We start from the raw sequence: 27790 nt of genomic DNA, 5'->3' as shown, positions 1-27790 counted from the left end.
TGTAGAAGTAATTAAGGATCTTGAGATGGGGGCCCCTAAATCCAGTGACAAGTGTCCTTATAACAGACACTCCAGGAGGAGGCCCCATGAGGACAGAGCAGAGGCGGAGCTGGCGGCCACAAGCCCAGGGTGCAGGGAGCCACCAGATGCTGGAGACGAGGAGGGGTCCTTCCCTGGAGCCTCCAGGGGGCACATGGCCCTGGACGTCTGGCCTGCCGGCCGGAAGACAGAAAGCTCCTGTTGTTTAAGCCGCCCGGTTTTCCAAACACAACTTCTGTGAAGAAGTTCGTTCACTGATGGCGAATCGGTCCTTAAAAACTGGAAGGTAAATCCGTGGAAGTTGTCCAGGTCTTGTCAATGGACCAAGAGCTCAGAGCAGGGTGGTGGCGCTTGCATGTAATTCTAGCTACTTGGATGCCGAGGGAGGGGAATCATTTGAGCCCAGGAGGTTGAGTCTACCTGTGCAATACAGAGATTTCAAAAGATTAATTTTTGAAGAACAGTCATCTCTAGAATTTTCAATTGTCCCATCTGGGAACATAGTGTACCTCTCATGTTTAAGTGTTACAGCTTTTTAGAAAAATTTTCTATTCCCAGTTTGTTTGCTATTTATTATAAACAGGATCTTTTCCATTTTCTTTCTGATTGGTTATAGCTGATATATAGGAAAGCTATACTAATTTTACATCTATCCACTTTTGCTTGAGAAAACTTACCATAAGGATTGGAATTTTCATTTCTTTGTTGAGTTATGGCTTTGTGCTTACAGATAAATTTTTTGCTTTGTCAATGAGTAAAAAAATTCCACCTATTCTTATTATCATGTGCTTTTTGGACACTGTACTGATGTTGAAAAAATGCAACTACAGGCAAAATATAATAAGAACCAGCTTAAACACAATTTGACGCAAATCTTAATTTTAATGTTCTGAATCAGATGTTATATAAACTATGTTCCCCCAGCTTCAAATCTTCAGTGAAGAACTCTTCCCTACATGCTTCTTAAATCTGAGTCTTCTGCCAAAAGATTGTTTCATAAAGTCCTGCTGGGCCTCCAAACCTAGATATCTGCAATTAGAATTCATACACCTCACTTTCATTAGATTGCAATAGTCACAGCAAAATGTTAGATTTCAGCAACTCTCTGTAGGAACATGGGAAGCTTTTAAGCAAACTAACTAAATAGAAAAGATTTAATTAAAGCTGGGTGCAGTGGCACATGCCTGTAGCTACTCAGGAGGCTGAGGCAGGAGGATCGCTTGAGCCCAGGAGTTCGAGGCCATAGCGCACTATGAGCCTGTGCACAGCCACTGTGCTCCAGCCTGGGCAACACAGCAAGACCTCATCTCTAAAATAAATAAATAAGTACAATAAAAAAAAGATTAAACGTTGACATTGTACAAGAGAGAAGTTAGGTAGCTAGATAATCATCAACTTCAGTTTTTAGAAATGGTTTATAAAATAAACTCTATATAGGTATGGTAGTTTACTTTCTCATTCTTCGGTTTTCAACAGGCCAAGAACTCAGCAATTTAAGTTATTTAATGAAACTATTAAATAACCAGTTAAAATAAATTTGAAATATAAATAAATGCTATATAAGAATAGAGTAAAAAATCTTTCATAGTTTTGTGACAGTCAAGCCTGTTGTTGATATGTTTATACACTTCATAGGAACTTTACTGAGTTATCTTACGGCATGTAAGTATTTTCTTTACCTATCTGCATCTACATATATCTTAAAGAAAATCTATAAGCCAGTACCTTTAATAAAATAAACATGTGAAATATTAAAACTCTATTGTTACTGATGATAGCTAGTTTATAAAAAAAATCTGATGAGATATTTAAATTAATGTAAGTAAAGAATGGAACCAGGGAATTCAGGTTAAAGAAAAAAATCTGTGAACTTCTAAAAATGTTTAATATTGAAACAATATAGAATATATACTAAATTTAAATAATATCAGCCAACTTCCCTCAGAATACATAATACACACACTGAAACAGTTAAGTCAGTGTATTTATACAGTGATTGTTCTGATAGACTTTCAGCATTTTCTTATAAGGGCAAATTTCAAATTTGAAACAACTTACATTTTTCTCTAGGTATAATTTCTATTTTTATGATAAGAAATATAACTAAGAGATGAAAAATTATGTAGTGAATCTTTTGACATACATTCATTACACAGAACACTAACTGAGCTCCTCAAAATTATTAGGAGGCATTAAGGGGAGACTGTAGTTTAACGTCTCAATAATTCTGATAAGTTTTTGATCTAAAATTAAATTACTTCCAAACATGATATATCATACCCAGCAAGGACATACCAGTATGCTTTGACAACAAATAAAAAAGAAACAAGAAGAATATTAAATACGATTTTATGGTTCCTAGAATTAGACGGTAGAACGCCAACCCCTTTCTGCCCATCTCATCAGGGGCGGGACACGTGGAAGAAAAGAAGCCACTTACGTTTCACTGATTAAAACAAAGAGAATGGAGCCATAAATTACATTTTCACAATAAAATCTAACTTGGTCTACATACAGCCAATTCTAGTAAGGTCATATTATATAGATTGCTCAAGGGCCACTATTTCCTAAAAACTTTGGAAAACTTTCTTTATTCCATAGTGACCCTAGGAGATTTGATATTTTATTCCTCTATTTTCAGAAGACTGACAAAAAAATCTTTATAAGAACACAGAGATTCTATCTTTAAAAAGAAACTGTACAATTATTTGTTAGCTACAGAAATAATTCCAGTGCTTTAGGAAACAAAGGCTACCTTCTGTGGCGAACTGGTACACACGTGATTTTTTGACGAGTTGAAAATTTTAGCGACTAAATATCAATTTAATCTAATAATTTAAATCTAATAATTGCATTTCACATGAGAGAAAAACTCACCAACTTGTCAAAACACTGTATTCTCACATAGTTATTGTAAGCCCAAATATTAATTAAGGTCAAAGAGAAGTGAATGTATTTCTCTAAGCATTTATTTTACTTTATAAAGTTTGATTTTCAATGAAAAGGAAATGTCTTCTTGTCTATTTTCCTTTAGAAATACTTAACTATTTCTACACTTCTCAGCAATGTCCTTTTACCATGAAATTTAAATATGAAGCTGTTCTCTAATTCATTCATTTTCAACATGCCAGTTCAGAGAAAAATGTCTACATTTCCCAGACCTTTTGCCAGAGTTATATATTTTAAAGTTAAAAAGTACAAAGACTTGTCTTATCATAAAAAATTCACTGCTTCTGAGTTGGTGCATCACAATATGGCACATTTTCTATAAGAAGGTCTTTCCTAGGAACCAATTCTGAATGAAAAACAGTAAGAGAAAATAATATCATTAAAATTAAGATTAAATGCAACTACACTCATTTCCCTTTAAAACTTATAACAGTAAAATATCTAATTTTAAGGTGAATCTCCCAGGGATATTTTATTTCAATTGACATCTAAGGTGGAGTCTTTGATTCTAAATGGAAACAATTGGATTCTCATTTCCAATTATATAAAAACACATATGATCAACTCAACTCTTTATCATTTATTTATTAAATATAATGAATTAAATAACTGAACAGAATTCAGCTAAAACTTACATTATTGGACATCTACCAATTACTGATAATTAAAATGATGGCAAAATTTGTTTGTGCATTATTATTATAGAAAAAGCAAGAATGCTGTCCTAATTTAAAGATCCCAAATTGTATAGCTGGGGTCCCCAACCCCAGGCTGCAGACTGGGATCGAACCTGGCCACATGGCAGGAGGTGGGTTGGGAGGTGAGCAGGGCATGAAGCTTTTTTACAACCGCTCTCCGTCACTTGTCATCCCTGCACACTACCCTCCTCCCCACCGTGGAAAAATTGTCTTCCATGAAACCGGTCCCTGGTTCCAAAAAGATTGGAGACTGCTGTTTTATAGAATAATGGTTCTTAACCAAAGACGTTTGGGTTGTCATACCAAGTGGAGAATGCTACTGGAATTTAGTGGGCAGGAGCCAGGGATGCCAAACCTCCTGCATGTGTAGGACAGTTTGACACCGTGAAGAACGGTCCTATCCAATATTGCCCCCACTGAGAAACATCATTAAACAACAAGAAAAAACTGTTGAGTCCTAGGTAACAACTGCTGGAGTTAAGATAAAAGCTCTTTACAGTAACCAAAACAGCATGGCACTGGCATAAAAACAGACACATATACCAATAAAACAGAATGGAGAACCCAGAAATAAATCCACACATCCATAGCGAACTAATCTTTGACAAAGGTGCCAAGAATGTGCCGTAGGGAAAGGACAGTCTCTTCGATAAATGATGCTGAGAAAACTGGGTATCTGTATGCAGAAGAATGAAACTAGACCCATATCTCTCGCCACACACAACAATCACATCTAAATGTATTAAAGACTAAATCTAAGACCTGAAACTATGAAACTACAAAAGAAAACATTGGGGAAATGCTTCGGGACATCAGTCTGGGCAAGGACTTCTTGAGTAATACCCCCCAAAGCACAGGCAACCAAAGCAAAATTGGATAAATGGGATCACAACAAACTAAAAAGCTTCTGTACAGCAAAGGAAACAGTCAACGAAGTGAAGAGATAACCCAGAGAATGGGAGAAAATATTTGCAAACTACCCATCTGACAAGGGATTAATAACTAGACTATAAAAGGAGCTCCAACAACTGTCAAGTGACAGGAAAAAAATAAAAAATCTGATTAACAAATGGGCAAAGTATCTGAATAGACATTTCTAAAAAGAAGACATACAAATGGCCAACAGGTATATGAAAAAATGCTCAACATCATTAGTCATCAGAGAAATGTAAACCAAAACTATAAGATATCATTTCACCTTAGTTAAAACGGCTTTTATCAAAAAGACAGGCAATAACTGGCAAGAATGTGGAGAAAGAACTCCGATGCTTTGTTGGGAGGAATGTATATTAGTGCAACCACTATGGAGAACAGTATGGAGTTTCCTCAAAAAACTAAAGCTACAACTACCACACTACCCAGAAATCCCACTGCTGGCTATGTATCCAAAGCAGGGGAATTCAGTGTATCAAAAAGATATCTGCACTGCCATGTTTACTGCAGCACTATTCACCATAGCCAAGACTTGGAATCAACTTAAGTATCTATCTATGGATGTATGGATAAAGGAATTGTGGTATATATACATAATGGAATATCACATAGCCACAAAAAGAATGAAATCCTGCCATTTGTAACAACATGGATGGAACTGGAGAGCATGATGTTAGGTGAAATAAGCCAAGCACAGAAAGACAAATCTTCCATGTTCTCACTCATATGTGGGAGCTAATTATTAAAAACAATTGATCTCACTGAGACAGAAAATAGAATGATGGTTACCAGGGACTGGGAAGGGTAGAGGGAGGGGGAGATAAAGTGAGGATGGTTAACGGGTACAAAAATATAGTTAGTTAGATAGAATGAACAATATTGATGGCACAACAAAGTAACTATAATCAACAATCAGTTAGGGTATACTTTAAAATAACTAAGAGTGGGAGTGGAATGTTCCTAGCACAAAGAAATGATAAATGCCCCTATTACCCTGATTTGATCAAGTCACATTGTATGCCTGTATCAAAACATCACATGTACCCTATAAAGATATACAACCATTATGTACCCATAATTATTAAAACTTTTAAAAAAGAGGAAAAAAAGATAAAGCTCTTAAGATACAAATTTTTGAAGGGATGCATAATTTCTGCCTCTTTTTTCCAGAAAAAACTGAATCCGGATGAGCTATCATGATGAAAAAATGCTTACACAGCATTCTATAAAACAACCTGCCTATATTCTTCAAAACGTTATGGTCATGAAAGACAAAGACAGACTGAGGGACTGCTCCAGATTAAGGAAGACTAAAGAGACATGACTACAGCAATGTGTGAGCCCTGGTAGGACGCTGGACCAGAGGGAAAGTTTTTATTCTTCTGCCATAAGGGGCATTGTTAGGACAAATGGGAAGATTTAAATGACAGAATTACATTAACGTTCATGTCTTGGTTTCGATAATTATACTGTGGTTACATGAGGGAATGTCCTTGGATATTTATGCAATACACACTGAAGTACTTTTAAAGAAATATACCCGAAAGTATTTCTCCAGAAGATCTAAACCCAAACGGACTATCATAATTTTTTAAATGTTCATTTTGGGACAAAGAGGTATTATATCTGCAACTTGCGTTCAGAGTTCAGGAAAAAAATGAGGGAATGATGATACAGCAAATGTGGTAAAATCTTAGCATTTGTAGAATACGGGGTAAAGGAAATTTTCATACCCTTCAACTTTTGTACTTTTTCTGTAAATCTGAATTACTTTTTTAAAAAAAGTTTTTTTAAAAAAAGATATCACTAAAACAAATTTAACCCAAAAAGAAAACTGAAATTTTCACTTAAAAAAAGAACTGGTCTGACTGAAAAAATGCTGTTAGCCAGAGGGTAAATCTAGCTTACCTAAATGAAAACCAGTTAAATAAATAATATTTAACCATTGTTTATATTTCACTTGCTTTTACCAAATCTTTGGATGTTTCCTCAGAGAATAAATTATAATGTAGGTTTTAACCTATGAACAATAGCAATAATTTCACTTATCAAACATATGTGCCTATTTTATGTCAGATATTACATCAAAAAGTGAAGATACAAAGGTGAATATATAATAGTCTCTTCGGCTTCAAGGAATTCATAATCTAATGGAAAAGACACACAGACAAACATCAAATTATAGCATAATAGAATGTGGTACAAAAATGGTACAATACTTTTATGGGAGAATGGAAGAATAAATGGCTAAATCTACCTATGTTGTTCTAGAATTTGTTCAGCTCTGAATAACCGAAAGTCCAACAAAGAGTGGCTTAAATAAGTAAGGAATTTAAATTTCTCACATATTAAGAAATACAGATTAAGGCAGTCTTGAGCTAGTACAAGTCCTTAGTATCACTAAGGACCCAGGCTCTTCTTTCTTCCTGTTCTGCTACCCTCCTATGTGTGGTTTCATCTTCACCGCTGTTGTACATCACACCTGCACTCCAGGCAGAAAGAAGAGGGGAGGGAAGAGCGCAAAATGAGAGTGCCAGCTCAGCCCACTCCTTTTTAACAGAAAAACAATGGCTTTCTTGGAAGAAACACCCAGCAGATGCTTATGTAGGCCAGAAAGGTGTCGTGTGGATTATGTTTCCAGTAACTTCCATGTGCAAGTAGCCACAGCAAACATCTTGAAACAGTTTTTAACCATGACGACTGTCATCCTTTGGTAACAGCCTCTACGTTCTGCTCATCTCCCTAACCCTGACCTTTCAACAGTTTTGAATGTCATCTTTTTTTTTTTTTTTTCCTGAGACAAGGTCTTGCTCTGTCGCCCGAGCTAGAGTGCAGAGCGGCAATCTCAAACTCCTGGGCTCAAGCGATTCTCCTGCCTCAGCCTGCCTCAGCTTCCCGAGTAGCTGGGACTACAGGCGTGCACCACCATGGCCGGCTAATTTTTCTATTTTCAGTAGAGATGGGGTCTCCCCCTTGCTCAGGTTGGTCTTAAACTCCTGAGCTCAAGCGAATCTCCTGCCTCAGCCGCTTGGAGTGCTAGGATTATAGGCGTGAGCCACTGTGCCTGGCCTATCAAACCTAGTCTTTTGTTGTTGTGCCCAAAGACACATTCTGTGTTTGCAGAATAAAAACAAAATATAATGTGAAATGAGATTCTGCTGAAGCCCCACTAGGAGTCTGGATGTATAACGAAGGATTGTTAACTATATTTCAATTTCCTAAAATCCAAAACCTCCTGAATTAACTAATTATAGAATAAAAGGGAAACAAATAGACAGTCTAGGTGGCTGATAAATGATGCCAGAAAAATTTAGAACCACAAATTAATGATAAAAATACATAGTTGTACCATCTTCATAACTGCAGTTTTGCAATATAACCAGGGGTTAAGATTAAAAAAAAGAAAAAAAATAAGTTAATTTAGAAAAATCTGGTAAAACTGAGTTTCATAAATCAGCATTATAAACTGTTGTCTTACAAATATACACAATATATACCATGATGCCTGGCAGAATGAAGCTGTTTTATTACCCAGCATTAAAACTGCTGTGATTGTTCACTATTTTAAAACACATGGCAGTCAGAAACCATTTTTCTTTAGTTTTACTTACGCAGTGTATTGTGGTCTGTGTGAATACCTTGTATAACAGATGTTCTGAGCAACAATTCAACATCGGAACCTACTTTCATTAGCTGTTAAGAAAACCAAACAAATAGAATAAATCCTTTGTGTATTCATATGAATGTACCGTTTTTGAAAACTATAGTTTCACTATAATTTATTTTTAGGTAACACAGTAGTCCCCCCTTATCCATGGTTTCAGTTAGCCATAGTCAACTGCAGTCCAAAAATATTAAATGGAAAATTCCAACAATAAACAATTTATAAGTTTGTGATTGCGTGCCATTCTGAATAGCATAACACACACTCGTGCTGTCTCGTTCCATCTTCCCTGGGATGTGAATCACTGTTTGTCTGGGGTGTCCACGCTGCATACGCTGCCTACCCCTCAGTCGCTTAGTAGCCGTCTCGGTTACCAGATCAATCGTTGCTGTGTTGCAGAGGTTTATGTTCAAGCAACTCTTATTTTACTTAATAATGGCCTCAAAGCACAAGAGTATTGTGCCTAATTTATGAATTAAACTTTACCATAGGTATGTATGTATAGGAAAAACATAGTATCTATAGGGCTCAGCACTATCAGTGGTTTCAGGCATCCACCGGGAGCCTTGGAACATATACCCCAAGGATAAGGGGGAACGACTTTTAACTTTTTATGACCATTCCAAGAGGTACAGAAAGCTTAGACAGAAAGCTTATATACGTATACTTTTAACGTTTATCTCTCCATTCCACGTTTTGTTCCAAAACAGATTTACAGTATTTTTTTTGTTACAATTTATATTTTAAAATGTGTTTAAAATGCACATTTTTGGTGGAGGGGGTGAATCTTTCTTTTATAGAGTTAGATGTTCTGAACACTAGAAAGATTATTGGTTTAGGAGTCAGAACACCTGTATTCCAACTCTGTCTCTGTCATTAAGTGTGTGGCCTTGGGTTAATCTCCTACTCTCTTTGAGTTTCAGACCTAATCAAACGCTGTGGACCCCTGAGAGACCTTGAGACCCTTTCAGGAATCTGTGAGGTCAAAATTATTTTCCTAACATTATAGCCTTCTGCATTGTTTGGGTTGTGAGCAGATAAGTAGAGCTTTCTCCATGGAAATACCATTTTTACTGGAAAGAACCACTTGCAAACCAAGATTATTCAGACTTAGCTACTTGGCAGACATTATCTTGAAAAAGCAGAGTGTGTTGTTTCAATGAAAACAACTGACAGTATTTGCTGACAATGACAAGATTGAAGATTTCAAGCAAAAACCATAATTCTGGAGAGTCTGTATCCATCATGGTGAGCTTAATAGCCTTGCAATACTTTTCTGATAAGATGGATATTGATATTAATAGATGTAATTTAAAAATATTATATAATGAACTATGTCAACATTTCTGTATTACTTAGTAAACCTGTATTTTCTAAATCATCAGTGCATGGAGTTACAAAATCATGCATGGGTGAAAAATCCATTCAAAGGGAAACGTTGATGAAAATCCACTGGTCTGCCTTGAGGGCATGTGAGAGAAGAACATCCCATGAAGAGACAATGGCCTAAAGACTCTGAGACAGGAAAGTTCTTAGAAAGTTCAAGGAGGTTCAAAGGCAGCACTGAGACTGGAAGAGTTAAGGGGGATATGGTTCACGTTGGGGCGGTAACAGGAGTCAGATGACACATAACCCTGTAGACCACGGTGGGCCCTTTAGATTTTTCTTTGAATGAGATGAGAAGCCATGGGGGTTGTGAGTAGAAGAGTAAAGGCAAACGCCTTTTTTTAAGAGACAGGGTCTTGCTCTCTTGCCTAGGCTAGAGTGCAGTGGCACAATCATAGCTCACTGCAACCTCCAACTCCTGGGCTTAAGCAATCTTCCTGCCTCGGCCTCCTGAGTAGCTGGGACTACAGGTGTGTGCCATCATAACCAGCTAATTTAAAAAAATTTTTTCCAGATGGGGTCTCTCTGTGTTGTTCAGGCTGATCTTGAACTCCCCACTTCAAGGGATCCTCCTGCCTTGGCCTCCCAAAGTGCTAGGATTACAGGTGTGAGCCACCATGCCCAGCCAGATATGCCCTTTTTAAAAGGCTCACTCTGTCTTTAAAAGTATTGAGAACAGGCTGTAGGGAGTGAGGGTGGAGGCAGGGAGGCCCCTTAGGAGGCTGTTGTAACAGTCCAGAGAAAAATGATGGTGGCTTGGACTGGGAGATAACAAAGTGGAGGTTGAGAACTGGTCAAATTCTGGATATATTTTGAGTGTTAAACCAATAGCATTTACTGACAGATTAATCTAACTCTGAGAGGAAAGCAATCTAGAAAGTACCAAGGTTTTTGGTCTGAGCATTCAAAGGACGGAACTGCCATTACTTGACATGGAAAAGGATGTGGGAGAGCAAAGCCTCACCTTCTGACACCTGGGAAGGGGCTTGGCAGGGTAGAGAAAGCAGAAAAAATGGGCCTCCTTTCCCACTGGAGGGACACAAACTGAGTTGAGACGTGTATCTAAGGCTGGAAACAGGGCTAGATAAGGAACAAGGGATTAAGGGAGACCAGAGGGGATGAGCAGGAGTTGGTCTGTATGAATCCTGGGGCCAGAAAAAAAATCCATTGCTCTAACATACAACAGAGTTCTATATTACAATTAACCTTGAAGAAATTACCACATGTTGAAGTGTAGTATCAAAGAATATTCACAATTATCTCAAAAGCTATTATATACTTCTACCCTTTTCCAACTACACATCTGTATGAGGCTGAATTTTCATATACTTCAACCTAAAAACATATTGCACTAGACTAAATGAAGGAGATACGAGAATTTAGCTGACTTCTATTAAGCCAGCAGATATTAAAGAGATCTGCAAAAATGTAAACCAATGCCACTCTTCTAAGTCTTTTTTGAAGTTTTTTTCATAAACATTATTTAACATGCAATGAGTTTATTATTATCTTAAGATGAATTAATCAATATATATTTTTTAAATTTCTGTTTAAAATTTCTAATATGGTAAATATTGATATAATAAAGCATTTTGGGGGCCTCAATTTATAAGAGGGTAAATATATCTTGAGACCACCAAGTTTGAGAACTGCTAGACTAGCAGATGCCTAAGACTCCTTTTGGTACCAAGAGTTTGTGAACCCTCTAATAATGACAATGTAATTATCTAAAAACTACTAAAAATATTTGCAGAGTTGCAGAAAGAACAAAATATACATTTGTATGTAACAAATATCTAACTCCTTGATTGCTTGATGTTAAATTAATGCTAAGTAAAATGAATTTGGGAGCGTATGGTTCATTTTCCCAGTTTAGGTGATATAAACAGAACTCAAAAAATCTTTAATCATAATTTCAAAATTTAAAAATAATTACCATATTGTTATTAATCAGTCTACTATTTATTAATAGCAAATAGTACAATCTTCCTCATGTACCTTTTAGCCTCTCTTCAAGTCATGACTTGATTATACTGTCATCTTAACTTCTGCCATGAATAAAAATTATATATTTCCTATTTGCTCTAGCATGTTTCAACAAAATCTTTCCCTTTTTTCTTTCTGTTATAGAGATGGAATACTTAGGCTATCTCCTTTTGTCTCATTAGCTTGATTATTACAGGTATATAGTATTTCAAAAACAGTATTTTTCTCTAAATAAACATAAATGCATTTTTATCAGATTTTTTTACTTGTGGAAATTCTGTCAAACATGGAAGAATTCCTCTAATTTGTATTTTACTTTTTACCAAACCAGTTCTTAGAATCACAACTACCCTACAAATAATTTTCCATTTTTTGTTTTCTCCCTAAGAGTCCTTTCCTTTATACTAAGTTAGACACAGGAAGCTCAGAACAGAGATAATGTGTATGTGCCAGAATACACGTGATACAGGAAAAGAATCACTTTGCATTTCTTCAATGAATGTGTACTGGGTGGACTAGGGAGCTCACAGAAGACTAGTGTCAGTAGATTGTCTTCAACCAGAGCAAGTGACCACAATGCAAATAGAGACGGCAAGCAAGAATAGTTCAGAAGCTGTTTGTGGCTATTTATGTCACTGCCAAGATGGGAATTAAAAAATCTAACTGCCTAGTTGAGCTAAAAGAGCAGAAGTTCCCCCTGTAGTTCTGAGTTAATACAACACTCGCTCTCCTTATTTTAGTCACTTGCCTTAGGCGAAGATAGAATTTCTGAGGTTTCTGGATTGGTTCAGCTGCTCTTGCTTTGACCATGGCTACTTCCATATTCTTTTCATGGGACAACTTAATGTGTTTTGGGTGCAGGTAGGCGAGTAACCCTGAGGAGGTGAGCCATACCAAATAAGTGAAGGTTATCCATGGTTGCGATGGCTTTAACCATCAAGTCATGATTTTTGTTTCACATGACTCCTCTATTTTCATCATTTCCTTCCTTTTTGCCAAGAAAATTTTATGCATTTTATTGTAATTGAAAAACTCAATTACTGTACCTCTTCTATTTTCTTAGAAGTCTCGTTTTTTATTACTTTTGAATTCTTCATTTGTCTTTATTCTGGCTGCTAGAGAGAGAAAAAATATATAGTTATTTGCTTTTCTAATCTATAATTCCTATCTCAATAATTTATGTTATTCATTATATTACTCTATTAAAAACTACTTTTCTAGAATAAGAAATGGTTTTGTGCCCATAAAAAACAAAACAAAGCATAGGAATAAGAAATCTTGGCCGGGCGCGGTGGCTCACACCTGTAATCCTACACTCTGGGAGGCTGAGGCAGGATTGCTTGAGCCCAGGAGTTTGAGGTTGCTGTGAGCTAGGCTGACACTACGGCACTCTAGCCTGGGCAACAGAGTGAGACTCTGTCTCAAAAAAAAAAAAAAAAAAGGCAGGACAAAAGAAAGGTTTACTTGGAATGCTAAGCTCTAGGTTGGTTTGGGATACTCAGTTTACTAAACAAATTATTCCTTAGATTATATTTAAAAATGAAAGGTAATGTTAGAACTGGGATTGGCTTTGGACTTAATTCATTGTGGATTGGTTTTGCTCTCAGATCACCTTAAGATATTTTTGAATATTAGTATGTTCAGGAAAGATTTTAAAATTTAAAGAAGTAAATTTTTAGGTTATTTTCCCTTCTGTTTTACCACAGTAAATGTCTGAAATTGTTTATAATGTCTAACTTGGAGACTTGAGTTTCAATTTTGTTCTTAGTCATTGCAGATACTGACAAAATGCCATTCAAAATTATTTTGTATTTTTTGTAGGACAAGGAAACAGAAAATCATGACTAGTATTGTTGTCAATGCCATTTGCCTGGACAGGTGTTGATATATGACCTGTGTTTTCATGTGTATCATTCCAAGTGTTTGTCTGATGAGTTCAGGCTAAGAGACAGCAGCAGTCCCTGGCAGTGCCCAGTGTGCAGGGTGAGTACCTACGAGCTTTCTCGTGCTGAGTCGAGGGTTGGAGGGGACTCAATAGCCTCACAAGGGTGTCCCAGGTGGTCTTGCCAGGTGAATGGATGAAGGATGGAGGGTGGGGGTTTCCTTTCTGAAATGGTGACACCATATTCAGGGTGGGGCTTTAGAAAGCTTTAATCACACGGAAATATCTTCTCTTCCCCCGCTTCACACCTGCCTCTGGCCGGGCAACCCCTCCATTGCATGGCCTTTGGGAGTCAGAGACACTATGCCACACGACATCTGTTCGCCACACGACATCCGTTCACCATGCACTTCATGATAAACTGCACAATTCATGCTGTTCAGAAAACACAGCTAGTGAGAGGCATGTTGTTGGATACACTCTTTATCTGCCTGTTAGGTAAAATAAGTAATTTCCACTATTATTTTCATTCTCTTTCTCTTCGCTCACTCTACTCCAGTCACCAGCCTCGGCGCCGTCCCAGCTTGGTAAGCCCTTTCCCGCAGATTTGGTCTGGCCGCTCCCTTTGAAACGCCCCCCTCCTCGGCCCCACCCAGGCTCCCTGCAAACCTACCCCTCACCTCCAACGTCTGCTCAGGTTCCACAAACCCCACGACGCCTACCCTGCCCACCCACAGCACCCCCACATGCATGACACCGACCTAATGTCCCCTGTCACCACAGCATCTAACACACTGTAGCCATTAGTTATCACTTTATTGAATACGTTCTGTTCTCCCCTCTAGGAAACAGAGGGGAGAGGATAGAAAGCTTTGTTTTGCTCACCTTGTACAATTCCAGATTGAAGGCACAGGTTGAGCCATTATCCAAAAATATGAAACCTGAAATGAAATCTGAAACATCTGCAGCAGCAAAATGTTAGTGGAAAATGCCACAGCTAATTCCCTTGCTTTTTGATGGTTCAATTTACAGACACTGTTTCAGGCACAAAATTAAAAATATTGTATAAAACTATCTTCAGCCTTTGTGGCATAAGATATATGAAATATAAATGAATTTCGTGTTTAGACTTGGGTCTCATCCCCACGATACCTCATTATGCACATGCAAATATTGCAGAATCTGAAAAAATCTGAAAGCTGAAACATTTCTGGTTCCAAGCTTTTTGGATAAGGCATATTCAATCTATATCTGATTACTCAGTAAAATAAAGTTCAAAACACTAGGCATAAAAAAGATCTTAAAGGATTACAAAAAACAGTGGTATCCAAAGGATCAAAAATCAGACTAGTATCAGATTTATCAAAAATATCATGTCTTGGCCCGGCGCAGTGGCTCATGCTTATAATCATAGCACTCTGGGAGGCTGAGGCAGGAGAATCACTTGAGCCCAGGAGTCTGAGGTTGCTGTGAGCCAGGATGACACCACGGCACTCTAGCCCAGGTGACAGAACTAAATTCCGTCTCAAGGAAAAAAAGAAAAAAAAAAAAATCTTGAAAATTAAAGTGATTTCAAATGTAGAAATGTTTACTTGGTTTGTCATCTAAATATGGGCAGAATAAAATTATTTCCAAACTTGCTAAGTCTTGCAAACTTTACAAAGATACAATTGGGGTGATAACACCCCAAAATGAACAGATTTAAAAAATAGGAAAATACAGGATTAAACAAAGAGAGTCCAAGAGCAGAGGTCAATTCCCAGAAAGGTGATGACTGGAAGGCTGACTGCTGTACGGGCCCAGATTCTGTGATGTACAGAATGACAGGCATAAAGGAAGAAAGAAAAATGTTAGACAGGCTGGGCACAGTGGCTCACACCTGTAATCCTAGCACTCTGGGAGGCCGAGGCAGGAGGATCGCTCGAGGTCAGGAGTTCAAGACCAGCCTGAATAAGAGTGAGACCCCGTCTCTACTAAAAACAGAAAGAAATGATCTAGACAGCTAAAAATATATAGAAAAAAATTAGCCGGGCATGGTGGCACATGCCTGTAGTCCCAGCTACTCGGGAGGCTGAGGCAGGAGGATTGCTTGAGCCCAGGAGTCTGAGGTTGCTGTGAACGAGGCTGATGCCACGGCACTCTAGCCCGGGCAACAGAGCAAGAATCTGTCTCAAAAAGAAAAAAAAAAAAAGAAAAAGAAAAAGAAAAATGTTAGACATTACCTATGTGTTGTGCATTTGTAAGTGTATATAGAGAAAAGATTTAAACAAAGTGAAATCCTCATTAGCCACAAAAACAAGTCAACTGTGTCAAATGATACAATAAAGAACAGAAAATTTGATAAATGAGAGATATGGAGGTAAACAGAAGAATCCACTACACAGAAAGGTAAGTACGTGGTAAACATGCCACTTAAATAATAATCTGCACAGCTTTAGGGGATTGACCTAACTAAAGGAAACAATTTATTGGAAATTTTACAATTTCATTGGACATGTTAAGTAATATAATTCTCAGCAAATATTTTATCTTAAAATGCAAAGCTCTTGACAATTGACCTTCATATCTATAAAAGTGGTATGATAAGCATGTTTGACAGTTGCTAACAATGAAGCAGAAAAATCTATTCTGGTTTTCAGTGGTAAAACTTAAACTACTGACCAAGTTGCCAATAAAAACTCAAACAGGTTTATTTACCAGGTTCTTTACCTTTCAGAATCTGATACTGAACAGATTTTAAGAGGTTCTGAATCTGTTCCAGTATAGAAATAAGGCCAAACAGCTTCTGTGAAGGAATCACTAAAAGTATAGAGAACAGACCTATCATTCATATTATAAAAGGAGACCTCACCCAAGTCACAGTCCAGAAAAATGCCAACCTTACTGGGCCTCACTGCCGGCAGCAGGTGGGCTCTCTTGGGGCCCGAGGCAACATAGCCGCCACGCATGTACCGGCCAACAGCCCAGAACCCACCCAGAACCGACGGCTGATCCTGCCAGCTGCGAGCAACCCCGTCCTGACACACGCCCAGGATCCACTTGGGCTTCCTTCCCACGTCCACCTCCCAGTAGTGTCTGCCAGCACTGAACCTCTGACAGCCCAGGACAGCAGGGCAAAGCTCGAATCTCCTTGCGTGACAGCCACCTTTTTGCTTTGTTCTTCCGTACCGCACAGCTCTTCTGTCCTCAGAGACAATCAGCTGAAGATGGGCCGTGTCCACATCCAGGATCACATCTGCTTGGAAGGCCTTGATGACTCTGTGCAAGCCGGAATACTGGGGAGGAAGTCTGAAACCGTATTTTGTTAAACTAAATGAAAAGGTTTCAGGGTGTTTTAGGGTTTGATACCTGCGGTAGATGCTCTTAACGCAGGCCAGTAATTCCACGTCTGACTGCACACACGTGCCCTCTATCTCCCTCAGAAGATGTTTTAATGTGGAAACAACATCTGAAAACATTACAAGGTTTTCATTTAGTTTTGTTAAAATGTCCGTCTCTTCATCTTGTATCTCCCTAAGAATAGTCTCTTGCTCATTCTGTAAAAACAGTCTAATTCCCTCAAATTCAGAACTGATTGCTTCTCTCTTACATTCTACCTGCTTCGTAAGCTCCACTGACTTGCTGCCCTGCAGAGCTATCACTTTTTCAACTCGTTCTATGTTATTCTTCAAGGGCTCAACGCTACGCTCCAGAGTTTCTCGGTGGTGAGAGGCGGCTTTGTCAAGGGGGCTAATGTAGTGCTTCTGGTGTTCAGCGGAGAGGCTGCACTGTGCACATAACATCTCCAGGTTCTTCACACAGAAAAGGGTCAGAAACTGGTCGTGCTTGTCACACACAGCCTTCTCTTTCTGCCTCTTCCTCTTGCTCCTTCTGACCTGCAGCAGCTTAGCGATTTCAGTCAAACTACGGAGCTGAGGGTTCCTCCTGAAGTTCCCGTAAGGAAAGCAAAAACGGCAGACAGGACAGGGAAAGGTATCATCTAGATCCTTCCAGGATACACTGAGGCAGGAGTGACAGAAGTTGTGCCCACAGCTGATAGTCACCGGGTCTTTCAAGTACTCCAGGCAGATGGGACAGCTGGATTCCTCCTGGAGGTCCACCAGGGCTGTCACAAGCTCCATTGGGCTGTGAACAAAGGCAGTGGGTGAGGTCAGCTTCCTGTGGCAAGGCCTGCCTCCCCAGAGCTCAGACCCAGTGAGACGTGGACACCCATCCTGGACCTCGCGGATCAGCCCGGTTCGGGTCGCGCTGTCCTAACACGCTGAGGGCACTCACTGGCATCTTCTTTAGTCCCCTGCCCCTTAGCTTGGAGACAATAATGAGTCAAAGCCCGTAGCTCTATCAGATTAGCCCATCTGAATCTAGGTTTAATGACTTTCTTTAAGAAACTAGCCACAGGCCAGGCGCGGTGGGTCACACCTGTAATCCTAGCACTCTGGGAGGCTGAGGCGGGAGGATCACTTGAGCTCAGGAGTTTGAGACCAGCCTGAGCAAGAGCAAGACCCCACCTCTAATAAAAATAGAAAAAGTAGCCGGGCGTGGTGGTGTGCTCCTGTAGTCCGAGCTCCTCGGAAGGATCACTTGAGTTTAGGAGTTCAAGACCAGCCAGAGAAAGAGTGAGACCCAGTCTCTACTAAAAATAGAAAAATTAGCCAGGCATCCTGTAGTCCCAGCTACTCGGAAGCGGAGGCAGGATTGCTTGAGCCCAGGAGTTTGAGGTTGCTGTAAGCTAGGCTGATGCCACGGCATTCTAGTTAGGGGAATGGAGTGAGACTCTGTCCCAGAAAAAGAGAAGCCAGTCACAGGTCTAATGGAACAATCATTCCTGTGGGTGAGAAACAATTTTTAATTTCAAAATCTATTGGATTTGAAATCACACTATAATAAATGGTTTGGGCAAGAGCATCAATAACTATAAAAACTATTGGGTAAAATTTTATGGGGCAATAAGCTATTCACATAGTCTCAAAACATCACCCTAGGATGATATTTTAGTTATAAAGAGAAAAAAACATGGGGCTGGGCGCGGTGGCTCACGCCTGTAATCCTAGCACTCTGGGAGGCCGAGGCGGGAGGACTGTTTGAGCTCAGGAGCTTTTGAGACCAGCCTGAGCAAGAGTAAGACCCCATCTCTACTAAAAATAGAAAGAAATTATATGGACAACTAAAAATATATACACAAAAAAATTAGCCGGGCATGGTAGCGCATGTCTGTAGTCCCAGCTACTTGGGAGGCAGAGGCAGGAGGATCACTTGAGCCCAGGAGTTTGAGGTTGCCGTGAGCGAGGCTGACGCCATGGCACTCTAGCCCGGGAAACAGAGTGAGACTCTGTCTCAAAAAAAAAAAAAAAAAAAAAAAGAAAAGAAAAATAAATAAATAAATAAAATAAGAGAAAAAAACCGAGTACCTTTACAATGTAGAGATCCAGAGACCACCAGCTTCACCAGTGACAAGACAAAGCGATGACCTGCAATGGGAAGAAATTTGTTACCATCTGTGGAAAACGTTTGTAGAAAATATACATATTTTACCTCATTCTAATCATAGGCATCAATCATGAACACCCAAATCATACCAGAACATAATAATGGCATCAGACTGCACCAATAAAAACAGCACTGAAAAGTAGCCAATTTGTTCTAAATTAAAGTAACAATAATACATAATCTTAGCTTGGATTCTAGACTGGGGAGAAAAGTTGCAATAAAGTGGATAATATAGGATAGTGGGAAAAATTTGAATACGTACTATTTATTAGATGACAGTGATACATAAAAGTTAGGCTTCCTAAATTTCATTAATTGTACCATAGCTGTATAAGAAAATGTCCTTAGGAAATACATGTTGAATTATTTACTGGCTAAGGGGTCACGACCTTTGCAAATACCTCTTTTCCTTCAGGTCACATCACAAATCCCATCTTCTGCTCACCAACTTGGCGGCCTCCCACTCACTCCTGTCTCTGACATCCCATCTCTCTACTTACACTCATAGAACTCAATCGTAATCTGAAATGGTTTCTTCCCGTATTTCTTTTGTTTTTTGGGTTCTCTTTTGGCTTTAACTGGTGAATGAGGTAGACTAGAAGTAGACACTTAGTCTGCCCTATCCACTGAGAAGTAGCAGAAAATCAATGAAGACTTTAAAATAGGTGAATAATGAATAGATGGATACATGAATGAATAAAACCTTAGAAGAATGCAAACAGAATAAATGTCTGTTATAGCCGATAAAATTTAGGTGGGAGACTATTCAAAATCAAGAGATTAAAGAGAAAGGAGGCCGGGTGGTGGCTCACGCCTATAATCCTAGCACTCTGGGAGGCCGAGGCAGGAGGATCGCTCGAGGTCAAGAGTTCAAGACCAGCCTGAGTAAGAGTGAGACCCCGTTCTCTACTAAAAATAGAAACTATCTGGACAGCTAAAAATATATATAGAAAAAGTTAGCCGGGCATGGTGGTGCATGCCTGCAGTCCCAGCTACTCGGGAGGCTGAGGCAGGAGGATCGCCTGAGCCCAGGAGTTTGAGGTTGCTGTGAGCTAGACTGACGCCACGGCACTCTAGCCCGGGCAACAGAGTGAGACTGTCTCAGAACAAAAAAAAGAGAAAGGAAAGCCAAAGGCAATGTGTGATATCTGAAATCCTCTGGCCTAGAAAGACAAAGTTATTAAGGACACTGTGGATACCACTGGAAATGTTTAGACATGGACTTATATTAGATAATTATAGTGTATTAGAACAAACTGGGTATAATAAAGATTTATAATGGAAAAGCAGAATGTCCATGTTCTAGAAGAGATACAAGCTTTTTAATAGACAAATGACAGGATATGTTTGTAACTTATTTTTAAACTGTTCAAAATAAAAAGTATATAATTTTACACATTATACATTCACATACAGAAATGCACACACACAGTGAGAAAACAGAGACAGTGGATCAGCCCAAATGTTAACAACTGGGGATTGCAGCCAAGAGTAAAGGGGTATAGACACTATTCTTTCAGTATCATTGTAGGTTTGGGAAATTTCAAAATAAAAAGTTGTAAAACTACTGGCACCTGTTCCATATCCCCTTTCATGACTACTTTCCAGCCAGCTGGAGTTATAATACACGTGACCACTCAACCATCACTGTAGCATTCTCTCCCCTTCTCCCCAACCCTAACAGGCACATTCCTTCACCTGTTTCTGCTGCTCACCTTTCACAGAACACAATCCTTAAAGGTAACAGAATTGGCGTGATTTTGACATGTGATGATGACTTTGTCTTTGACCCAGAGGAAGTTACCTCTTTATTTCAGAATTATTCAAATGTGAATAAAACCATTCACTTTAGAATTGATGAAACAGGTTATGTGTAGTTGTCACACTTTTTAACATAACTCCTCACCCATTTCAATCCAACACTTTAGCAGAATAGAGTATCAAGCTCGGGGTCCTGACAAAACTTCGCACAGTGCTAAACGTCTTCCGTACAGTCAATGACCTCCATCTTTTTTTCTGAGACAGAGTCTCCCTCTGTCGCCCAGGCTAGAGTGCAGTGGCATGATCGTAGGTCACTGCGACCTCAAAATCCTGGGCCCAAGCCTCCAGAGTAGCTGAGACTATAGGTACACACCACACATCCGGCTAATTTTTTCTATTTTTAGTAGAGATGGGGTCTTGCTCAGGGTCTCAAACTCCTGAGCTCAAGCGATCCTCCTGCCTCGGCCTCTCAGTGCTGGGATTGCAGGCATGAGCCACCACGCCCAGCACTGATCTCCTTAAACCCTTACAAATCTGTGAAGCAACCTGCCACCTGCCCTGAGCATCTCTGTTTGGTCTCCCGGGTATGCCAAAAACTCAAGGCCCTGTGACCACTCTCTACCCAGGATATATCTCATAGTTGTGTTTGCATCAGGTGTCCTTGAAAGAAGAGGTAAGGTGTCAGTGTGGGACAAAGAAAAGGCTTGCTGTGAAAATGGATTCCCAAGCTCAGGGTTCACTGGCTGTGATGCAAACCCCCATGTGCACAGCAGCTAAAACAGTCTGGTCTGTCCACATCACCTGTGGGGCCTGGAACGTAGAGGGAAACGGCACCAACGTGACGCTCAGGCTGCTGGTGGTGCCAGGTGTAACGTGGTTCTTTGGGACCCAAGAGTGTTGTCTCCTGGTAACATCCATGAGATATTAATAGGTAATTTATGAGCTTGCAAATAGAGCAAAACCCCAAGCCCTGATAATTTGACGCTATTATCTTCAATTATAAGGTGGCATTTCAATTTACAAAAGTTTGATAGGCTTATCCAAAGTCCTAATACTAACTGGTATAACCACACTATCCTTTCTTGGTATTTAGAAAACATAAGTTTATAGCCTCCAAAATCTACAGTGCTTCATAAAGTGTTCTGTTCAACTCATATTAATGGATATTCCACATTTGTTAGTATGTCCAAATAATCTAACAAGGAGAAAATTAAGATTTTTGTACGTTTTCCACCATACATGACGATGTAGACAGACAGCAACCAATTAGGTGGCAGTCTCTAATAAATGGTGTTTCACTGCAACACCAACACTTTCCTAGCTGTGTGTCATCACCCAACTAGCTTAAATCCTCCATGCTTTAGTTTCTATTTCAGAACGTTAACAGTATTCAGTGAGAAAATGTGTGTGAGGATGCTCCAGTGCCTGACCCAGCACAGGCGCTCCACAAGGCATCGTGCAGAAGAGCTCGAAGGCTGCCTCCCAGGTGAGTACTGACGGTTGTCGGGCAGCTTTCATTCCCAGAGATTATCAGGAACTTATGAGGAAATGGGTCCTGCCACTCCCCCATAAGAATGTCTCACTGCACCTCAAGTGTTTGTACAAACAATGAGGTTTATTTATGAACAGCTGCTTTCCTTCTGAGAATCTGGTATTTTGATATAAATTAGGGAGAGAAGCCTGCATGACTTGCTCCCAGCGAAGACCTTGGGCAGCAAGTCTCTAATGAGCTCTGCAGTCAGACAACTTTTCACTCCTGTTATCACAACTTGTCACTGGAGCAATTAGGCAAGTCCTGTGTGACTTCACTGAGAGAGGACTTCTGGAAGCTTAGCTTGGTTTCCTCCAGACTTCACCTGTTTGCTGATTTTGGTTTGTATCCTTTCACTATAATGAATCATAACCAAAAGTCACACTTTACGCTGAATCCTGTTTACTTTAGCAAATCACCAAACCTGGGGGTGGTCTTGGGGCCCCCCCACACAGTTTATTGTTATACGATTTCCACGTGAAAAAAAAAGAGCACTTAGAAATCTAGCCCAGGCCAGTCGCGGTGGCTCACGCCTGTAATCCTAGCACTCTGGGAGGCCGAGGCGGGTGGATTGTTTGAGCTCAGGAGTTCCAGACCAGCCTGAGCAAGAATGAGACCCCTGTCTCTACTAAAAATAGAAAGAAATTATATGGACAACTAAAAAAATATATATATATAAAATTAGCCAGGCATGGTTGCACATGCCTGTAGTCCCAGCTACTTGGGAGGCTGAGGCAGGAGGATTGCTTGAGCCCAGTATTGTGAGGTTGCTGTGAGCTAGGCTGATGCCATGGCACTCTAGCTCGGGCGACAGAGTGAGACTCTGTCTCAAAAAAAACAACAAAGAAAGAAATCTAGCCCAGCTGCCTGTATTTACATTATGTCATGTGCTGTTGCACTGTAGTATACATTACAGTACTATTTTAGAGTAAAACCCACTGCATCTCTCATTACTCCTAACTCTTTAATGATCAGAAAAGGCGTTAACTGCTCATGGCAGTAGTTGGGCAGAAAAAAAGTCATGTACATTCCAATTTTGAAGGGATAGTAAGGTTTTATTACACTTAAAAATTGTATCTTTCAATAATAAGCAATTATATAAAATAAATGATTATGCGTTCTTCAACTCTTCCCACCTTTCAATGGAACTTCTCATAAGTAACAACGTCATTGCATGGGCTCCTAATCCTTCTTTTAAAATAGATATTTAGGCCGGGCATGGTGGCTCACGCCTGTAATCCTAGCACTCTGGGAGGCCGAGGCGGGTGGATCGCTCGAGGTCAGGAGTTCGAGACCAGCCTGAGCGAGACCCCGTCTCTACTAAAAATAGAAAGAAATTATCTGGCCAACTAAAATATATATAGAAAAAAAAATTAGCCGGGCATGGTGGCGCATGCCTGTAGTCCCAGCTACTCGGGAGGCTGAGGCAGGAGGATCGCTTAAGCCCAGGAGTTTGAGGTTGCTGTGAGCTAGGCTGACGCCACGGCACTCACTCTAGCCCAAGCAACACAGTTAGACTCTGTCTCAAAAAAAATAAAATAAAATAAAATAGATATTTAATGGATGCTTTTGGGCTGGTTAAATATGAAGAAAAGTTTTACAAATTTTGAACAAAGCAGTACAGCCAGTACCTTGCAAAATATGACAGGAATTCTTTTTTCTTTTCTTTTTTTCTCATGGGAAGGCCGTCACCGCGGAAAAGGCAGGAATTCTTGAAACCAGAAGGAACAACTATATTGGTGTTTAAAAAAATGTGTTATTTCATTTAAAATAAAAGATAGGGGTGCATTTCTGCACAGATGCTGGTACCCAATGTGTCCTCCCTTCCCCAGATACTCTAATTTCCCCTCACCCACCTTCCAAACTCAGGCCATCAGGCCATGAAGTGAAAAGAGCAGCTTCATAAGCCCTTTTCCTAGTTCAAGCTACAAAGATCAGCCCACTATTTTAACTATCTTCTTGCTCTTGATAATGATTTTCTTCTTGACTAAACTTGAGCCAGGCTCTTCTGAATCCTCTTCTCAACTAGGCCCGTGAGGACTGAACTCTGATCTTTTCTTTTGCTCAAAATTCCTTCCTAAGGTGGCCAGATGAGTCACATTCACAAAGGTAAAATACCACCGGGCAGGTTTTGTTAACCAAATATAGCGTGGTTTACTTCCCAACCTGATTCTGGTATAGCATTAGCAGCACCTAAAAGATAGAATGCCCCTCCCCCCATCTTAACTCGAGCAGCCCGGCAGATCCTTATCTTAACTTGAAAGATTCTCCTGTCTGGACCTCCCAGGGTGCTCACACCTGTATCTTAAATTAAGCATTTCCTTTCTGGTCGTTTAGATAAAGCCAACTGTCAGCCAAAGAATCTTTAAACCCACCTATAACCTGCAAGCTCCCCGCTTCGAAATGGCCCACCTTTTTGGGCCAAACCAATGTGTGCCTCCCACGTATTGATTTATGACTTTACCTGTTACCCCTGTCTCTCTGAAATGTATAAAACCAAACTGTAACCCAGCCACAGCGAGTCCACTTGCTCAAGGCTTCCTGGGAGTGGCTCCAGGCCATGATCCTCAAATGTGGCTCAGAATAAACCTCTTTCAAATATTTCAGAGTTTGGATTTTTCCGTCCACACCCAACCTTGTTCTATGAAGACTTGAACAAAGTAGTAACATACTTCTATCAGCTCAAGCCTGCATCCCGAGGATGACACATCCCCCCCTGAAGTGCCTACCTGAGAAAACTCCAGACTGCCAAAAGAATGTACTGTTGATTCCAGCCCACATCCGAAGATGGGGCCTCTGTCTCCCAGCTCTGTGGGAGGGTAGGAACCTAATTTCAAAAAGGCCAGTGAGCAAACCCAGATGTCTTTCATGGGAGAACCAACGGGTTCCCATTTTTTGCAATTTTTCACTTCCCTGATTCTACTAAGCTCCCACTCACTCCGTCTGTGCCCTCATTCTCCCTTTTAAACATCCGGTCACCGCTGTACAAAGCAAAGCTGAGTTCCCTTCTCACTGGATTTATTTCCCTATTGCAACAGTATATTACTAATTAAAATCTGCCTCTATCACTTTACCTAGTGTCTGGCATTGTTTATCTTTCACACACCCCATCCCCTTAATCAATTCCATAATTCTATGGCTTTTCAAATACAAATCTAATCCTATTACCTTCTAGCTTCCAACTTTGCAATAACGTTTTCTTACTCTAAGAGTTACTAACTAACCAACATCTTGACTGTACTCTCTTTTCCTGGTTGCACTTATCATGCCAAAGATCACAGTGGCCATTTTACATTTATTTTGTCAGCCTTTGGTTAAAGGCACTGGAGTGTAAGGTTCATGATCTGAATTCTTTCCTATTTTTCTCAAAATTGTATTACCTATGTCAACGGAAAAAAAAACCTGCAGGTGTGTCTTGAATACCCTTAGGCCTGTTAACGGGTTACAAAGGATGACCCCAAGAAGGGAGGGGGCACGATGAGGCCTGTCTGACCTCCCTTCTCCTGGCAGGCAATTTAGTTTTAGGATATTCTTTTGGCCACGAGGGGGTCCATTCAGTCAGCTGGTGGGGTGGGGACCGTAGGCCTTAAGATTTTTAGTTCACACCTACTGCTGCTGCTGCCACTGCATAGTATCGGCTAGTGTGAGTTCAACAAAAATTAGGCCAATGATAAAGATTCCCTGCTCTAAACATTCACTGTTATTGTTTTATTTATTTATTTATTGACAGTGTCTCCCTCTGTTGCTCAGGCTGGAGAGCCCAATCACAGCTCTCAATAACCCCCAACTCATGGAGTCAAGATCCTTCTGGGCCAGGCGCAGTGGCTCATACCTGTAATCCTAGCACTCCAGGAGGCTGAGGTCAGGAGTTCGAGACCAGCCTGAGCAAAAGTGAGACCCCCGTCTCTACTAAAAATAGAAGGAAATTATCTAGACAACTAAACATATATAGAAAAACTTGGCCGGGCATGGTGGCACATGCCTGCAGTCCCAGCTACTCGGGAGGCTGAGGCAGGAGGATCGCTTGAGCCCAGGAGTCTGAGGTTGCTGTGAGTGAGGCTGACGCCACGGCACTCTAGCCCGGGCAACAGACTGAGACTCTGTCTCAAAAAAAATAAAAATAAAAATAAAAATAAAAATAAAAAAGTAAAAGATACTTCTGGCTCAGCCTCCGCAAACTCGAACCATGACCCATGGCTAATTTGTCTTACAGTGTTGGTCAGGCTGGTCTAGACTTCCTGGCCTCAAGTGATCCCCCAGCCTCAGCCTCCCAAGGTGCTGGAATTGCAGGCTTAAGTTACCAAGCCTGGCCCCCTCTACTACATTAGATGAGGGGTCCCCAACCTATGGTGAGTTGTATAAATATTTCATTGTATATTACAATGTAGTAGCAGGAGAAATAAAGTGCATAATAAATGTAATGCGCTTGAATCATCCTTAAACCATCTGATACCTCTCCGGGCCTGGAAGACTTGCCTTCCATGAAAACGGTCCCTGGTGTCAAAAAGGTTGGGGACCACTGCTGTAGATGATACTTTACATAACTGAGCCTGAACTTTCTCATCCGTAAACCTTCAGCATATAGTCATTTCCCACCTGCGAGATCCTTTTGAGCACGAAAGGGAGATTAAACCCTCCAGGGAGGCGCTCGCACTGTGGGGCTGGCAGATCCCTTCCTAACAGGCCGGCCCTGACTCTTTGGAGATCACGTGCTACCTCCTAAACCGGTGCTGAGGTCAGGCTATTCTTTAGAGTTCAGTATGACTACACACGTTCTAGAGGCCCAGGCTCCTGTACTTTCTCTCTTTTCCTTCTTTTTTAACAGGGTCTCTGTCTGTCACCCAGGCTGGGGTGCAGTGGTGCAATCACAGCTCCCTGCAGCCTCCAGCTCCTGGGCTCAATCGGTCCTCCCGCCTCGGCCTCCCGAGTAGCGGGACAAGGTGTGTACAACCATGCCCGGCCAGTTTTTTAAATGTTTTTGTAGAGACAGGGTCTGGCTATGTTGTCCAGGCTGGTCTCGAACTCCTGGGCTCAAGGGATCCTCCCGCCTCGGCCTCCCGAAGTGAGCGCTGGGCTTAGGGTTAGGGTTAGGAAAGAGGCCCCACAGAGCCTGAGGACCCCGCGTGGCCAGGCCGCGACCCCGGAGTTTGGGCCGATGTTCAGGAAGCCCCTGCCCAGGGAAGCCGCCCGCAGGCCCTCCGGGACCCTCCCCAGCTTACCGGGCGAAGCGGACCAGGGGCGCCGGCCCAGGCTGTGGTGGACTCGGAACCCGCGCGCACTCGACGCACCGGCTCTCCCCAAGCGCCGATCCAGCGTCCGTGGTGCTCACGGCGCCTGCGCGGCGGTGGGCGGGCCGGGCCTGCGCATGCTCAGTGGCCCTGGGGCGTGGCGGTGCTGAGACCCGGGCGGAGGGGGAAGGTCCAGGCCCTGGGGGCTTCCCGTGATCGGCTGCGTCACAATGACTGTATTTTCAG

At 40.8% G+C, this 27790-nt stretch overlaps 1 protein-coding gene across 16 annotated transcripts; it reads right to left on the bottom strand.

The window, feature by feature from the left end:
• Nucleotides 1-3: 3 nt before the first annotated feature.
• LOC123638721 (tripartite motif-containing protein 60-like) lies at nt 4-27592 on the bottom strand. Of its 16 annotated transcripts, none has more exons than XR_006735474.1 (5): nt 14423-14967; nt 13647-13972; nt 12702-12770; nt 8231-8312; nt 4-459 (listed from the first exon to the last, which is right to left on the bottom strand). XR_006735474.1 is itself a non-coding variant. In XM_045552556.1 (5 exons), the coding sequence occupies exon 5, from the start codon at nt 17656-17658 to the stop codon at nt 16243-16245; it is 1416 nt and encodes a 471-aa protein (XP_045408512.1). In that variant the 5' UTR covers nt 17659-17662; nt 18946-19005; nt 23948-24047; nt 25046-25143; nt 27536-27573; the 3' UTR covers nt 15719-16242. The 16 variants fall into 16 exon arrangements, 2 of the variants coding, with proteins under 2 accessions (XP_045408512.1, XP_045408513.1); XR_006735479.1 differs by having other exon boundaries at nt 4-455; XR_006735476.1 differs by having other exon boundaries at nt 13651-13972.
• Nucleotides 27593-27790: the final 198 nt, after the last annotated feature.

This window comes from Lemur catta, chromosome 5 (assembly GCF_020740605.2).
Source record: "Lemur catta isolate mLemCat1 chromosome 5, mLemCat1.pri, whole genome shotgun sequence".
NCBI lineage: Eukaryota > Metazoa > Chordata > Mammalia > Primates > Lemuridae > Lemur > Lemur catta.
The sequence above is the reverse complement of the archived record's forward strand: the minus strand, read 5'-3'. Positions and strand labels throughout refer to the sequence as shown.